At 33.3% G+C, this 16181-nt stretch overlaps 1 protein-coding gene across 1 annotated transcript; it reads right to left on the reverse strand.

The window, feature by feature from the left end:
- Positions 1 to 400: 400 nt before the first annotated feature.
- On the reverse strand, positions 401 to 2037 carry LOC116345378. Its single transcript, XM_031774677.1, has 2 exons — positions 1983 to 2037; positions 401 to 1838 (listed from the first exon to the last, which is right to left on the reverse strand). Exon 2 carries the CDS (start codon positions 1803 to 1805, stop codon positions 456 to 458), a length of 1350 nt encoding a protein of 449 aa, XP_031630537.1. The 5' UTR covers positions 1806 to 1838; positions 1983 to 2037; the 3' UTR covers positions 401 to 455.
- Positions 2038 to 16181: the final 14144 nt, after the last annotated feature.

Here is a 16181-nt window from a genome sequence, read left to right on the forward strand (position 1 = left end):
TGAAATCGACACGTACAACTCAACCAAGTAATTTACATTGAGTTTTACGTCACCGATTTTACGTACCAATCAAAATTGAAATTCAGAAAACAGAGACATTCATTTAAATAAAAATAAAGCTAAAATTAAAAAAAGGTGTCAAGATTTTATTTATAAATTTGCTTATTTAAGAGTATAAAAATACATAAAATTTCACACATACAATGTACACACGTTGTTTTATTTTTAAAAAAGTTAGAATTTGCTCTGAAATTAAATAAGACATCAGTATTTATTGCTACTTTTCTTTTATTTTTCAAATCGAAAAATATTCAGAATGTTCGAAATAATTAATTGAAAAATGATTGAAATTTCTCAAAAACCTTTTCGAGTTAACAGAAGTAGTTCAATGATGGTTTGTAATAAATATGTAGAATCCAGTGATGAAATTACGAAATAAAACAAAAAATAAGGCTTTACCATTGCCGCATATTAGCACCCAAACGATACTTTTTAATGTTCACCCATTTACGATTCGCTTGTAAAACGCTGTGTGGAACATCGATCTTGGTTTGTGATGTTTGAATTTCAACATAAACACGACCGGTTGAAAGGGCCAGAATTGATTCGTATTCTTTTAAATTGATATCAAATCCAGGTCCAAAATACACCACCCGATGTAAGTTTAGTCCATATTTTAAAGTTTCCGTAATCTTTGACACATGATAAACGGATGTGGCAGTTTCCAATTGACAATATGGTTCAAAACTAATTGTCTTTAAATCGGTTTGCGTTTTCATCAATCTGATGAGCCTATCTACTGTAATGTTTCCTTTAATAACAATGTGTATAAGTGTTTTCAATGTTGGTATGTATTGGCTTGAAATGCGCGTATCCATCGGATTGAGTGCCAATCGTTCAATTGGTAAATCATTTTCAACTAAAAAGTTGATCAATTGTCGGTATGAAAATCGGTACGAAAATCGATAAGAAAATCGATATGAACATCGAAAATCCAAACTTTTTAGTTTTCGTAATTTGATCAATGGCCTCAAAACATCTCGTTTTTGTAAGATATACGTTCTTCTCAAAAAGTACGAATCGAAAAAGCACAGATGTTCGAGATTTGGTGAACAACTTGCAATAATTTCGAGTGTCAAATATGGCAAGCTCTGGCATTCATAAATTTCCAGGCTCTTCAACTGCGGATTGAGTAATAAAAACTCAATTAATATACTGTGTGTTAGGTTATCGCATTGACCAAACTGGATCTGTTCCAAATGTGGAAACTCACGCACAAACCATGGTCGCTGTCCTACGGCATCACCGGAGATGTATAGACATCTCAATGGTGAATCCAGCCTGAAGTTGTGCGGTAATGCATCACAAAACGACCATTTTTCCAACGCTTTAAATTGTATTTGGTCATTCATTATTAAGTTATATTCATATATATGAAATTCCTTTAGTGTCTTACCACACCATTTCGCAATTATATGAATTGTATTTTGATCATATTCGGGATATCCGTGGGGCAGCCATCTAATCGATCGAATCAAATGACCAAAGATGACTAAGAACCTTTTGAGATGATCATATTGCAAATTATTTGCACCATTTCCCGGCCATCCAATTCCAATCCATTCAAATGTATGCTTTTCCATCACCGCAAAACACCTTTGTGCACATTCTTGAAATCGACTGCATACCTCGGCTGCGCTTTGAATATCTTCTAAACACATTAAACGACGTAATATTTCTTGAACACAATCTTTGTTCAGAACGTCCAGAATATTTTTTCTCGAGTCTGGACTTGGTATATCCATTGAAAAGAATGTAATATCACGGGCAAATTATATCTAAAAAAAAATTTTTTTTTTTAATTTAAAGCTTTGAAAAGTTTTTTTTTTTCATTCAATATTTTATCAATTAATAAATGATTGAAATTCAAACATAAACAGAAAAAACTACAATATTATACTCAGATTGGAAATAAAACGTACTGTTTGATGAAGAATAGAGAAACATACAATTTATATATGTTATGTTGACTTAATGATGTTCTAACAACAAACAAGCGACAGTGGCGCCAATAGTCATTTATACCAATACGTAAAAAATGACACATAAAAAAATTCAGAAAATTTGTTTTAAATGGCAAAAACGTCGATAGACGATCCGAAATGCCAACAATACGAAATGTTTAAAGTGAAGTTGGCCTTTTAACAAAACAAAACATCCATTAATAGCGATAATTAGCATGATAAGACATGAAGGAATTAAAGGCGTACTGTAAAAGGCTGAAGATGATATTTTCTACGAAATCAATAGAATCTTTTCGTCAATTTTGGATTTTCGGATTACAATGGCTTTGCTTGTATATAGAAAATCCAAAACATTTTACTAAAAAGCCATAAATTTGGAGCTACAATGGGGATAATGCTAGAACAATAAAAATGATGATTTTAACATACAATAATATAGTTCAGACCATTTTCAAGGTCCATAGATGTTTTAACACAGTAGTAATCATAAAGATGTCACATTTGACTCAGGGCATTCAGGCTTTTTTATTCTTTATACAACAATTATAGTAATCGCGCACCAACGCATATTCATATCATCTCCTACAATTTGTTCCAAACTTATTGATATGTTCGTGTTCAGAGGAGTCCATGAATTATGCCCACAAACACCGTTTGATCGTGGCATATTTTTTGGTGTTTTTATTCATTTCATACAATCAGATTTGTTTCGTCCTAAAATATGTTACAAACGAACGATCGTGGACAGCTATGCCTTGAATACTTTGCTAATATTTGAATTTGCTACGAAAAGAATTGTTGTAGATAATAAAATTGATAATAAGATATCTGTTGAATTGTTTGGTGGAACCACTTATATATATACTATATCATGTCTCACGTGATAGCCTCTGGTTTCGATTGTGTTGTGTCAACATTGGTGTTCAAATATCAAACATCAGATGGACCTACATATGGTTTGTTAAAAATCTAACTCAAGCTTTTTTTCTTTGGAAAATGTTCGATTACCAAGAAATGTACTTTTTATTTCTTTATTTTCACATAATTCAATAAAATATTCATCTTGCGTTTGTTTTTCTGTTGTTAAAACACTAAAAACGAGAAATTTTTAAATTAAAAGTTTGAAATGATTCAAAATACAATATTACATCGAACTTAAAATACTTTTGAACACTTTCAAAAGCCCATAATGGTCGATGTATGTATTTGATTCGGTTCAGTTGTTTATTGGTGTGGGTTGAAAAAAGAAAGAAAATAATCATCTAAAACGAAACGCATGTATTTCAATAAATCAAGCGTTTGAGTTCTGTTCAGTGAGTGGAATTTTTTTTGGTCGTTGTGCGGTTTCCTCTGAACAGATTTCAAATATGTGTACATGAAAAAGGGGGAAACGCGAAACGAAGTGAAAACGCTTTGCATCACCTCACTTCACCGTAAATCGATAAATCTTATCTAAAATGTTGGGGCGTCTAGAGAAAATACAAAGAGCATTGTTTCGCTCGAACTTTTTTCAAGAAAATTTCTTACACGAACGGCAATGTTCAATGTAAATGGAAATCGAAACGAATGTGTAAAACTACACATCCACCGAAGGTGAAGCCGCTGAAAAAGAGAGGGAGAGAGCGAACGAATGAGAGCGTTCTTGAAAATTTTCCATAACAGAGAAAAAGACCGTTTTCTAACGTACGAAGAGAGAATGGAACGTAAAGTAAAAGCGAAAAAGAAATGCGGCGGTGTTGCTATGCGATGTGCTTGGAATTGAACGCAATAACTATCCCCGCGTATGAGCACAGCCAATGGGAAATATTTAAATTTTCATGAAACAATCTTATTGGCTGATGCGAATTATTTTTGCTTCGCGAAACGAGGTATTCGTTTTCTCTGGCTGAATGTGCGGTATGACGTCGTAAAATAAATATTCTTCAAGAAATGTGAAAAAGCACTTTTGCTTTTACGCATACACACAATTCAACCATTCAACTGCTATCCAGGATACGACGACTTTCAACTTATGCGTATCTGTATATTTTCATACTCTATTTGTTTTTTTCATATTCTTCTTTTTTTTTAGTTTTTGTTTGTAAATTTTGTATTGGTTTCACATCTTTGCCACAATGAAATTCGGTTTGATAAATTTTCTTCCATTTTGCGCACGTCTTTGAATTTATTTTCCAAGGAAATGCTTTTCTTTACAGAAGGCAAATATTTTGATTTCGGAAGCAATCGAGCAATTTAATGGCGAAAATAAACTTTTTTTATTTCAACATTCTTTTTCAGCATCAACAATTTGAACACATTCTTGGAGCTGATTTTCCCATTTTTCAAATCAAATAAATTATAGCCACTTTTTCAACATTTTTTAAACCCTTCAGTTTAAACTTTGGAGTTATTCAGCATCGATAAAAAAAATAAAACAGCAAAAATTTATCGTCTTGAATGTGAAAGTATTTTAATAATCTGAAAACAATATTTTACTACGAATAACATACACAATCTATTTCATTTACATTTTTTGAAAATGTTTACAAGTTTATCACATAAAGTATCATATTTTGACGATAAAATCTGTAGATATTATTCTAACCATAAGTATTTGTACAGTTTTGTACACATTGTATGCTTATTGTAGTATTCATATTATTACACACGCAAAACATTATTAGTAAAATTAATTGCGTCAACGGTACAGATAGTGATTTTCAAATCGGGCATTTTGCAAAATTCATTAATTGGACGGAGAGACGGACAAAAATGTTTATTTTGCATTTGTTCGTTTGACACCATAAGTATTTTCACATAAATTTCATCAATTTGTATTTTTGTGCCGACGGATGTGACTACTATTGAACAGACTATACTCCATTAAATCTATTGATCAATACTTCTTTGTTGATCTAAATATCGAGTGTCAGAGTGTAGGCTTCTATGTTCAAACGTATACTACTTTTAAGGTAAATACAGTAAGTTTCATTATAGAGAGAGGTTGATTTAACTACCACAAATTTCAAATATCCTAAAAATGTTTTTGGTGTTGCCATATGAGACTCTAAGCTACTACGCCAATTAACAATGACAGCTCTCAAATCAGTACAGTGTTTGTTGTGCAACGAAAACATTATTTCCGAACATTTTCATTCACGGTTTGAAGCCGTTTTTCTGCATTTGCATCCAAAAGGACAAAGAATGTCGATCACATCGACTGCTAAATACATTAAAAAGTCAAAAGGGTTCGTAATAAAGTGAATCCAGCAGTATAAGCATGAAAAAAAAGTGAACGACCAGCCCAATCTGAAGCCAAACTGAGCCTCCTCGCAACAGGAAGATAAACGGAGAGTCAAGTTGTTCGATAAAAATTTAGGTATGTTGTTGAGCCAAGGTGTTGAACGGCTACGCCGTCTTAAAATAGAGGTCTCGCGCTCTACTATCAGGAGAAGATTAGATGTTGCCGGTGTTCGTTATCGCAGTAAATTGAAGAAACCGCTTTTGACAGAAAACCAGAAGAAAAAGGCACTGACGGGGCAAAGCAAAATTCAACAAGAGATTGGAGCGAAGTTATATACACTGACGAGTCATTCTTTTGGCTGGTGAATAGCACTACCCATGCCTAGTCTAGAGCCCAAAAGAGAATGGTCGTTCGCACGGTAAAGTATCCGAAAAAGGTGCATGCTTATGGTTGCTTTTGTGAAGCTGGTTTTGGAAAGTTGACCATATTCACGGGGATTCCAAGCGCCGTGAGGATGAACCAACATTATTCATCGACACAGTTACCCATCGCTAAGAAGTTCTATGGCAACCACAATTCGAATTGGCTTCTATTAGAAGACAACGATCCAAAACACAAAAGTCGTCTATGCAATGCTTGAAAAGAGGAAAATGACATTAAACAAATGGACTGGCCGCCACAGTCACCCGATTGCAATCCGAACGAAAATTTTTGGGCTATTATTAAGGCATGGCTTCGTGGTAAAATATACCGCAATTTGAAGCAGCTCAGTTCATTCATTCAGCGCCAGTGGAAAGGTTTTCAAAGCGAATATGCTGAAAATTTGAGCAAAAGTATGCCGAATAGATGTGCCTGTGTGATCGAGAAGGCAGGAGAATGGATTAAATATTAATTTGTGGCGCCGTAGCTTAGATACTAAATAGAATGTATATAAAATAATTTTGTAAAACTCTTGAGTTTTATTATAAAAAATCAACCTCTCTCTATAATGAAACATACTGTATTGAAATATAATGCCGAATTATTATTCAGTGCACATTTATGCCGTATATATTTGCATATATGATGAATAAGACGCGTATATTGTGAATATTTGTGTATATTTTGTATCATAAAAGCCCCTAGGTCAGAGTGCTCTGTTTTTGACTAAATTTTAGTCGTATCTATTCCAAAGCAAACTGATTAAACTGAGAATTTTTGGTGAGTTCTCAAATGTACTTATAATTTAACTAATGATGTTTTCTGTGTATGGATCATCAATCACATCTGTTTTGGTACAACTATAGGATATTTGTATTGATTATCTTATTTTTTTAAAAAACAAATTTTGTTGGGGGAATTTATCTATTCGCGAATATATATTATTCGGTGGTTTTTGAGTAAAATTCATATGTTACGAGAATATTCGCAGAATATTCGCAAAATACGGCTCAATATGTCAACCAAATTCCAATATGGCGCCAATTGAATATATTCTATGCATATTTTAGGAATTATGCATTGAATGTACGTATTTAGCGAATATTGGCAATATTCGCAGTGTTTTGATTGAGATCAAAACCCCTAGCATTTTTTTTAGATGAATTCACAAAAAAAGAAATTTTTTCACTTAAAATGGATTTGGAAATGTTAACAAACCAATTTCAATAGTTTTAATTATAGTTTGGGCCATTTAATTACGAGTATATATTGAGTTGAGGATTTGATACACAATCATAAACGGCTAGATAAACGGTAAATCTGTGTGATCAATCAAAGATTTGTTTCATATCTGATAATAACATCTTGATATTTCAAAGCGTTTGTAATAAGACTTTCACATCAGTTGGTAGCGATTTGCACTCCACTTGTAAATATTGTAATCTCAGTAAATGGTAATTTAACGTGTCGATTAAATAGCTTACGCCTTCCGGCACTTAATTCATTATCACATATACCATTTTAATCATATAATCATAGAAACCATTTTCAAGCGCATACCATAATCAATATCACAAATCGTTGAATATTAACGGTTATCTTTGCCAAGTTCTCTAATCATTGAGCTTGTTCTATTTAGAAGATTTTCAATTTAAAAATTTAACAACGGAAATTGGTACATGAACCGGTTTTTTGATCAGATGTGGAACATGAGAAGAAAATGGCTGAACATGTTCAAAAATTGAAAATTGTTAGTCTTGATCAAGGTGGTTTTTCCAAAGTTTTTATGTAAGAAACGAATGATCTATTAATTGATGCAGATAATTTTTAAAAATATGCTATTAATTTTTATTTTTGCATTGAACTTTAGATAGAAATACACACTTTTTTAAACTCGAAGTTGAATTTTTACAATAATAATAACCCACCGCCAAAAATAATAATAATTTCATAATGCGCAACCCCAAAATACTAACCAAAGACATATTTTCAAACGGAAACTTTCATTTAAATTTTTTATACTGAAATAAAGAATTGATGTTAATTTCAGGCTTACAGTCTATGTTTCTATTAAGAAAAAAAACATCGTTTTATGTCAAACATTCTACCGTTTATTTATCTTCCGTCAATACAAAAAAAATCGCTTATCAAACATGATGTAGAATTTGACCGATTCTCACAAATGAATAAAGTCTTTATCTTGAAAGTTCAAGCTGTCATTCCATATTCAAATGTTGCTGCTTCTTATTTCCAACTCGCGTGAATTACAAAAGCATTTCGCAGCTTCAACAAATTTCCATAGATAGAAGCAGCTTCAATGTCGTTCTTCGAGCGTTCACATTTGGTTGGGGAAATAAAGTTCTTATAAGAAGCCAAAGCGCGACTACGAGAAATGTCTAAGCTATTCGCTAATAGCGTTTCGTTTATCTTACATGCAATCCTTGTATTCAAATGGTGAGCGGATTCGATGTTTTTCCCCTTCCATTGCGTCACCGCCGCATTGTTCCATATCCGATACAGAACGTCCCTTAGGTTTGTTTTTTCGCTTAAAATAATATGTCCATTCGCTTCCAGATGTCGTTCGTCACTTGCACCATGTGAATTCGAATGATGCGTAAATCTAGAATAAATCGATTTTGTTTTTCATCATGTTCGATAATAAACAAATGTATACACTTATGAATGACGTGAAAAACCACAATTAAATTTGCAACAGTGTAAAATAATGACATATCGGATGCAAATTGGAAATGTGATATACGTGCATATATAAAAGAGACCATGTGAAAGAATACTTCATTATATGCACTGTCACATCAGCAAACAGTGAACTATTTTAGCCGACGGCATTTTATTTTTTATGACATACACTTTTAATAACAAACAAAAAATGCACATGACAGAATTTTTAATTTGATTTCGAATTTACTCCCTTAATATAATAAATTATACCACCATTTGGGACAAAAATGACTGAATTGATTGGGAAAAAAAACAATTCGGCTACAAAAAAAAGAGAACTGATTTCATCGCCAAATTTCGATTTTATGTGAATGTTCTGTTTAAATATTATAAAAAAGGATGTAAAATCGAAAAATAAATGTACAATATGCCGCTGATAATGTGGTCGAAATTCAGTAAATACCAAACGAATGAAAAACGCGAAAATGTTTCAATTATTGCCATTTCCAGCCGTTTCATTGTCATTGCCTTTTTTTATTCAGCGTATTTCGAGTTAAACTAAAAGTATTTTGAGGTAACAAAATTTAGCGAGTTAAACTGCCAGTAGATAGTTAAAAAATAAAGACCAAACGACCATTTAAATAATACACATAACATTTATTTTCATTTGTGCATATAAAATTTTTCCATTTCATTTTCATCCATTCGAATGAAATAAAATATGAAATGAAAAATGAGATTATTTTTAGTTGTAAAAGTGTGTGCGTGTTGGTGTTGTTCTTCATCATGCCAGTTTGTTGGCGCCAAGTGATAAAAAAATGCATTTAACAAAATTCGCGAAAATGATTTTCAACACTAAACGCGAAACATAGCACTTCCGTAAGATAAATACACGTGCTAATGCAAAACCTTTTTTCACAAATGTATGCGATAAAAAGCATTGCTTTTGTATTGCATAAACTTTGTCCGGGGTAAAGTGATTCAAGTCATGATTTTGCTCATACTCTGCCATGCATTGAAGCCAAATAGTCTCTCGCATGCTAAATTGTGAGAAAGAGAGTTAAGTAGTTGTGATCTTGGTAAAGCATTCTCTTAATTACATAAATTCTATTTGAGTGCAATGTTTTCAATTAAGCGATTATTTGACCACTCTTTAAAATGGACTAATTGCAATTAATTCTTGTGTATTATAAGCTTTTTTCCCGCACTTTCGCTTTACTTATTATCCAAAATTGTTTACTTCTTTTACTCAACAGCACGCACACACTCATTCTGAGAAGAGTGCTAGGATGTCTTAAGGAAGAGTAAGCGTGGCGGTATGTTTTGAATTCCTTTAATAGTTTTCGTTGACATTAGTTGGCTTTGTGTTTAATTGCAACAACTCATACCATTCAACAGCACACTTTCAATGGACAAGGTCAAATGCAATGTAAAGCTATTTGCGTTACAAGATTTTCACGTATAAACGACAAATGCCGAGATAGAAGAAGCAACGACACTCGATAGACTACGTATTATGGCAATAGCTGTTTACACACATTTAGAAAGTTTGTGGATGGTTCATCGTTTTGTATCTCTGGTTTATTTGTGGATGGAGTACCGTTTTTGATAAATTATCACCTGCATCGGTAATTCTGAAAATCTTTCTCTCTGCTGGCAAGATGCGCTCACTTCTTCTCTGAATTCGTTCTCATTGTTTATGCTTTTCCTAAATACCGTACAACCAACACAATTCATATACTCTTGAGCTCAAACAAGCTCTCACTCACCTTCGTCTATTTTTGACACATTTTAAAATAAAATTGTTGTTTTTTATTAAACAAAAAAGAAAATAACAGTTTTTTTTTTAATTTAGACCCAAATAACGTATTATTACATTATAATTATTTAAAAAAATATATAAATAAAACAAAATGGAATTGAAATTTTGATTTTGGTAGTTCTGCCAATGTATGCGCATCTGTACCGTATATGTATGGTGATGATTCATCACTGATGAATAGAACACTTGAAAAGGATTAATTGACATGGTGATGCGTTTATTAATCTTATCAAAATGCAGAAACGATGCGCTTAGCCCAAATTTGGGAGTATATGGAGTATCAAATCAAAAATCAATACCGTCTTAATAACCGAATTATATGGCATTGGCTGAAATATTTACTCGGTCATTTCATTTCGGTTCATAGACTCTGTCTGTGTTGAGCAAATATATTATTTGAATAATTCAAAATGACGAATTCCATTTCACAACTGTTCAATATTTCAAGACTAATTTCTTTCCTTCATTTGACGCTAAACATCAAATGATTTTTTTATATCAATTTTCACTTTCAATTTTGTAGGTTTATAACCTTATTAATAATAGGATGTCGTTGCGTTGGTCGATCGATTCTCTCTCTCTCAATACAAGTCGTAGACGTATATAAATGGTGTATTTTCCGACGAGCCAAAATTTAAATAGGTGCCTATATTGCTGAAACGTAAAATTTCACTTATTTTTTGTTGAGCAAGCATCTTACTTTTGGAAAATCTACAATTTTTCTCTCTTGTTTTTTCTCTCCATCACCATTTAGTGTTTCTTTGCTCTTGTCTTTGGTTTTGGTGCAAACTTTCAACATGTTTCCAAACATTCGAATCATTCATTTTTGGTCGTAAAACTTTTATTTGTTTGGTGTTGAAAATTTTTGAAAATCATCGTCATTTATCCGGATCTATTGATGATCGGCAAAAGGTGCGAGTATAGCTTAAAGCAAATTAAAATTACGAGCCAAGAAAACTAAAAACTCCAAATCAGTAGATTTTCGCATTCGGTGAGCGCACCGGTGCGCTCGTGTGTTTATCGTCGACGTGTACGCCATCCATTCGAAATCCCATTAAAAAGTTGAAAGTTGAAAGAAAAATGATATTGAAAGTGATAAATGATTTTATTTTAATGGAGAACAGAAAAAAAGCGATGAAGAAGAAGAGAAAATCGTTTACGATTCTGTGTGCTGAATCGGTGAATTTGAGATGTTTGACAATTTGTATATTATATTCAAAGCGTTATTTTTGTTTCATTCTTTTTTTGTTAGCGTCTTTCGATATCGTTGTTGCTGTTGTTGTTTTTGTTGTAGAGAAATTGGTGTTGGTTGGCGTTTCCCTGCCATTTATGATGAAAATCATTTTGTATTTTTTTCTACTCCTTCATTGTTTGTGCTTGTGATTTTATTGTTCTAAATGGTTGTAATGGGCGATATAGATGGTGCAATGCTTCTTCCATTTGAATGATTTCGATAAAAACGCGCATTTTATAAATATAATAAGGGATCGTTTGCTACAGGCCACTTGTTTACCTCCAACCTACGCGAGTGCGCTTCATCTCTTTGCGCTACACTTTTGCTGTTCGTCATCAATTCAACCCTTTTTTTTTCTTACTTAATAGTGGCCCAGTGCCGTTCGTTTACTTATTCAATCCAACGTCGTAACGAGTTTTTCGTTTACCAAAAAGAGAGATAGGCGAAAACGAGTACTTGAACGGAGAGCAAAAAAAAGGGAAAGTACATACCGATTTAATACTCTGTCGAAATTTTTTTTTTTCTTTTTTGCCGGCGTTTTTACCATCTTTATCGTTACGGCACGAAAAACAGCTCCACGCGCGTGAAGGGCAAAGCGAGGGTGAGAGGGAAAGAAAACGCGAAAGCAGAAAAAAGCAGTTGGTGAAAATCGGCAAGAAAAGAAAGTGAGTGTGTTGTACACATTGTGATTGAAGTTCGTGAACGAATTGTGGCCTTTTCTATCTCCCTCGCTGAAATGTATGCGTATTATGTATACAGTTTTTGTTTGACTCTATATATATATATATGTGTGTGTGTATGTCTTGAATATATTATATATCTTAGGTCTGCAAAGAATGCATTCATTGGATAGATTGATTTGGTTGGTGTATGAGTGAATCATGTTAAATAGATAGCAAAGGAGGCGAAAAAAAGTAGAAGAGAAGCGAAAAAAAAAAAACAGCAATGTACACGCGAAGTGAAAGCGCTGAGAGGATATTTACATGATGATGCCGAGAACTTGGAAAATTTGTGCTTGCTATGTTTATATTACGTCGCGTTGAAAAACGCTGTTCATCTCTCTTTCTTTTGATTCGCTTGATTGGTGTCATTGTATAAATATTGATAAATTATGTGCGTCTTTGCTTTTGACCATATTCTTTCTTCATTTTCAACAGTGATGCACACACATTAATGAGCACATCGAATCGACACACAACGGAAAAATATTGACGAATCGAGAGCAGTGTCGAACGTAGCGAACATGAATTCAGGTGTTTTGAGACAGTATTCCACACGAATTTCTTTCTCGAATTTTATGCGATATATGGTGTAACATTGGTCTCACTAAAAATTAGATTTTCCCCGTTCGCACATTTAATTAACCTGGTCATTTGATAGTTTTCCTACTTGCTATTTTTTTTCTTCAAATCGAATAGAAAAAAAACGTTTCATCTTTGTTCGTTTTGTTTTTGCTTGCGCGCGATACATCTTAATTGCGAACCGTTCATTAGCATAATATAAACAGGAGTAGGAAAACAAGAAAAAGAAGAGAGACATAGCAAGAGAAGAAAAAAAACAACTAACGAATCGACACAATACATATTTATTCTATTGAATTTTTGATGATGTTCCTTGGTGGCGAAAAGGAAGGACATCGAAAAGAAGAACGTTCGCGCGATAAGAGCGACACAATATAATACACACCATGCCATTTTGCATATTTATTCTTTATGTACAAACTAAATAGAAATGACAGAGAGAAAAATTTATAATTCGCTGCGATGGAGTGGAGCGTGTCGCTTTGTTTTCAACGTTTAAATGGCAATTTACAAATTTCGTGCGCACTTTCGTTTCGTTTTATTTTTATTTCTTTTTCATCATCAGCATCATCATTGTGTTTTTTTTTCTTCGCTTCTCCCATTCGTCGTCGTTGTCGTTTGGCTTGTGCTTGTCGTAGATGCCTTTTTTTCTCTCTCTTTTATTCTCCACTTTTTCCGTTTTTATTCCATTTGCAGCGTCCACATTTTATTGTTGATGCTATTTCAACTTCTTTCTCTCATTCTCTCTTATTTTCCGAGCATTTCTTTTATACAGCAATATCAAGGCAATAGCAACGGCACCACCGTTTTCTTGCCGATAAGAAAACATCGGCGTCAGTATTTTTCGCCAGTACCGAAACTCTTTCTCTTATTCTCCCTTTCATTTTGTCTCTTTCAATCACTCTGACCGTCACTCTCTCTCTCTCTCTCCCTTACTTACTCACACTCTGGTGCTACCATCCGCGCGCGGGAAAAACAATGTAAAAATTTCAATGGCTGCGGAGATGGGGATATTAAGCGAAACAAGAAAGAATGAAAAAAAAAGATACCCAAACGTACGCCGTGGAACCAATTTAATTTTTGATTATATTTATTTATTTTAATTTTGTTCGCTTGATTTTTTTCTCTCTTCCTCGCTCGTGTTTCTCTTATTTCATTTTTTTTTCTTCAACTCTGCTGATGTTGGTGATGCTGTTGCTGGCGCTGTTTTCAGCTGCGTCGTTGCTATATTCATTTTTCCAATCTCTCTCTCGCTCTCTCGGACGCCGAAGAGCGACCATTTCAATTCTTTTATTCGAAACAATTTTAGATTGATTTTAATAAAGATGCTTTTTCGTGAAAGCATTTCTGCTACACTTTTTCGATCGCATTTACTGCTTTGCGTCAAAGCTAATTATCATTTAAGTCAAAAACGGCCAAATCAAAGATACATGAATGACCTCTCTCGAGATAACAGATCGGTCATGAAATGACAGTGAAATGTTCGTTTTTTGACTTTTCACCGATTTTATCATTTGTACGCATACACATTTCAATACATACAATCTTCTTTTTTTGCTGTTATTTCTTTCCACGAAATCAAACAACGCCATGAAATGGATTGCGACCAATTACGGGATTCAAATATTCCGAATATTCATTAGAATTTTTGCTGATGTAAAACAAAAAGCGCTCTTCTTATTTATTTTCACAAGCATTCGAGCTCGATTCTTTTCCCATTTCGCTTCTTCTCGGTTAGTTCAGAAGGAAACGAACAACCATCTCCTACTCACTTTCAAATCGTTTTGATGTTTGAGATGGCCTTTTCGTTTCGCCTCAAAAGAAATACTTTGCATTTTAGTCTTATTTTTATCGCAACATCGCATTTATTTATTTCAACATTTATATTCGTCCTCAAATGGCACAATAAATAAAATTGAATTCAAAAAACGAAAATATTTCAAACGCACTTGAACATGAATGGAAACGCTGTATTGACAACAACAGCGCGACAAAATGAAATAACCGTTTCAACAAGGTGCCATCTTGACTCTCTCATTCGCCAATCAAATATATAACACACATTTTATTTAGCGTATGATTGTCAGAGATGGCAAACATCAATGGCAAACAACATTTTGATTTTGGCCTTTTCTTTTATAGATTATGATCATTTATTTTGCTTGAAAAACGAAATGAGAAGCACTGAACTTGATACATTTCATCGAAACATTGCTTGAATCAAAAACAATCAATTTGCTTCCTGGAAACGACTTGAAAAGGAGTATCACAAGTCACAACTAAAAAATACGATTTGAAAATGAGTTAAAGTGTTGGAAAAACATGATAAACTATATCCAGGGAATGGAAACCAAATTGAAAAAATAACATAGAAAATAGAACACAAGAGGAATGAAAATGCAAAATACCGCGAAGATTCGGGGAAAATGGTCAAAGAAAACTCCTCTTCTCATTTGTTAAAGATACAGATTTATTAAAGGCGATTGGTTGAAAGTGCCATGTTGTATCAGATTATGGTCAAACGCCAAACAAGAAGACTTTTCCATGCAATTATCTTGAACGCGTGCACATATTTTGTTCATTCCGATTACGAATAGTCGTTATTCTGGCCATTTTTGCCTTTTCTCAGTTCTTCCACTTGGTCGAAAGTGAACATGTCCAGTTCTACACATAAAATCAAGGAATACATTTCAAATGATTGAAAATTTGCCACCAATTCCGTATAAACATAGGATATTTCAAGTTATGTGGAATATGTTCGATATATGTGGAAATATGCGTACAGTGGTAATGTTAGAGAGAGAGAGAGAGAGAGAGAGAGAGAGAGAGAGAGAAAATTGATCATATGCATGTAATTCAGAAGTGGTGTTGAAGTTTTGTTTTTTTTCATCTCAAATAAACGAAATGAAATGCGTTTCATTTTCTTTTTAATTTCATAAAAAAAAATTCGCATTTTCTCTGCACAAAATGTTGAATATGAAAAACTTGCCCGGCCACCAACCGAATGAGCTGAAGAGTTGAAGATATCTTGAAAATTCAAAACTAGAGACTTCATTTGCTGATGGAGCTGGATGGTTGTGTTAACCGTATTTGAAAATTTGAATAATTTATCGCCTGTAACGATGAACGCAATTGTTTGTGACGGTTTTTTGATCAAGCATCCATCTAGCTGGCTGGATGGTCGCCGTCATCGTCACCATGTATTGCAAGTGAAAATTTTCCATTCGCAATTTTACCATTTTATGTAACTAAATGCCTGGTCATTTGTTACTAAAGAGAGCAAAAGACTTTAAACAAAATTCGTCTCATTGTTTCAATAAAAGAAACAATTTTCATCAATGGTAAGCTTTTGCTAACAGCATCATCACTGCTGAATGTATACTCAGTTTACAGTGAATGAATGAATGCGAAAAAAAAGGACGTTAAAAAGAAAGAAAGAGAGAAAATGCAAAATAAATTTTACCTCCTCATCAAA

The sequence above is a fragment of the Contarinia nasturtii genome, unplaced genomic scaffold (assembly GCF_009176525.2).
Source record: "Contarinia nasturtii isolate CC-2019 unplaced genomic scaffold, AAFC_CNas_1.1 Cnas_scaffold_1240, whole genome shotgun sequence".
NCBI lineage: Eukaryota > Metazoa > Arthropoda > Insecta > Diptera > Cecidomyiidae > Contarinia > Contarinia nasturtii.

Coding starts and splice junctions, on each gene's coding strand:
- LOC116345378 (XM_031774677.1), bottom strand. CDS start 1,805: ATGGATATACCAAGTCCAGACTCGAGAAAAAATATTCTGGACGTTCTG.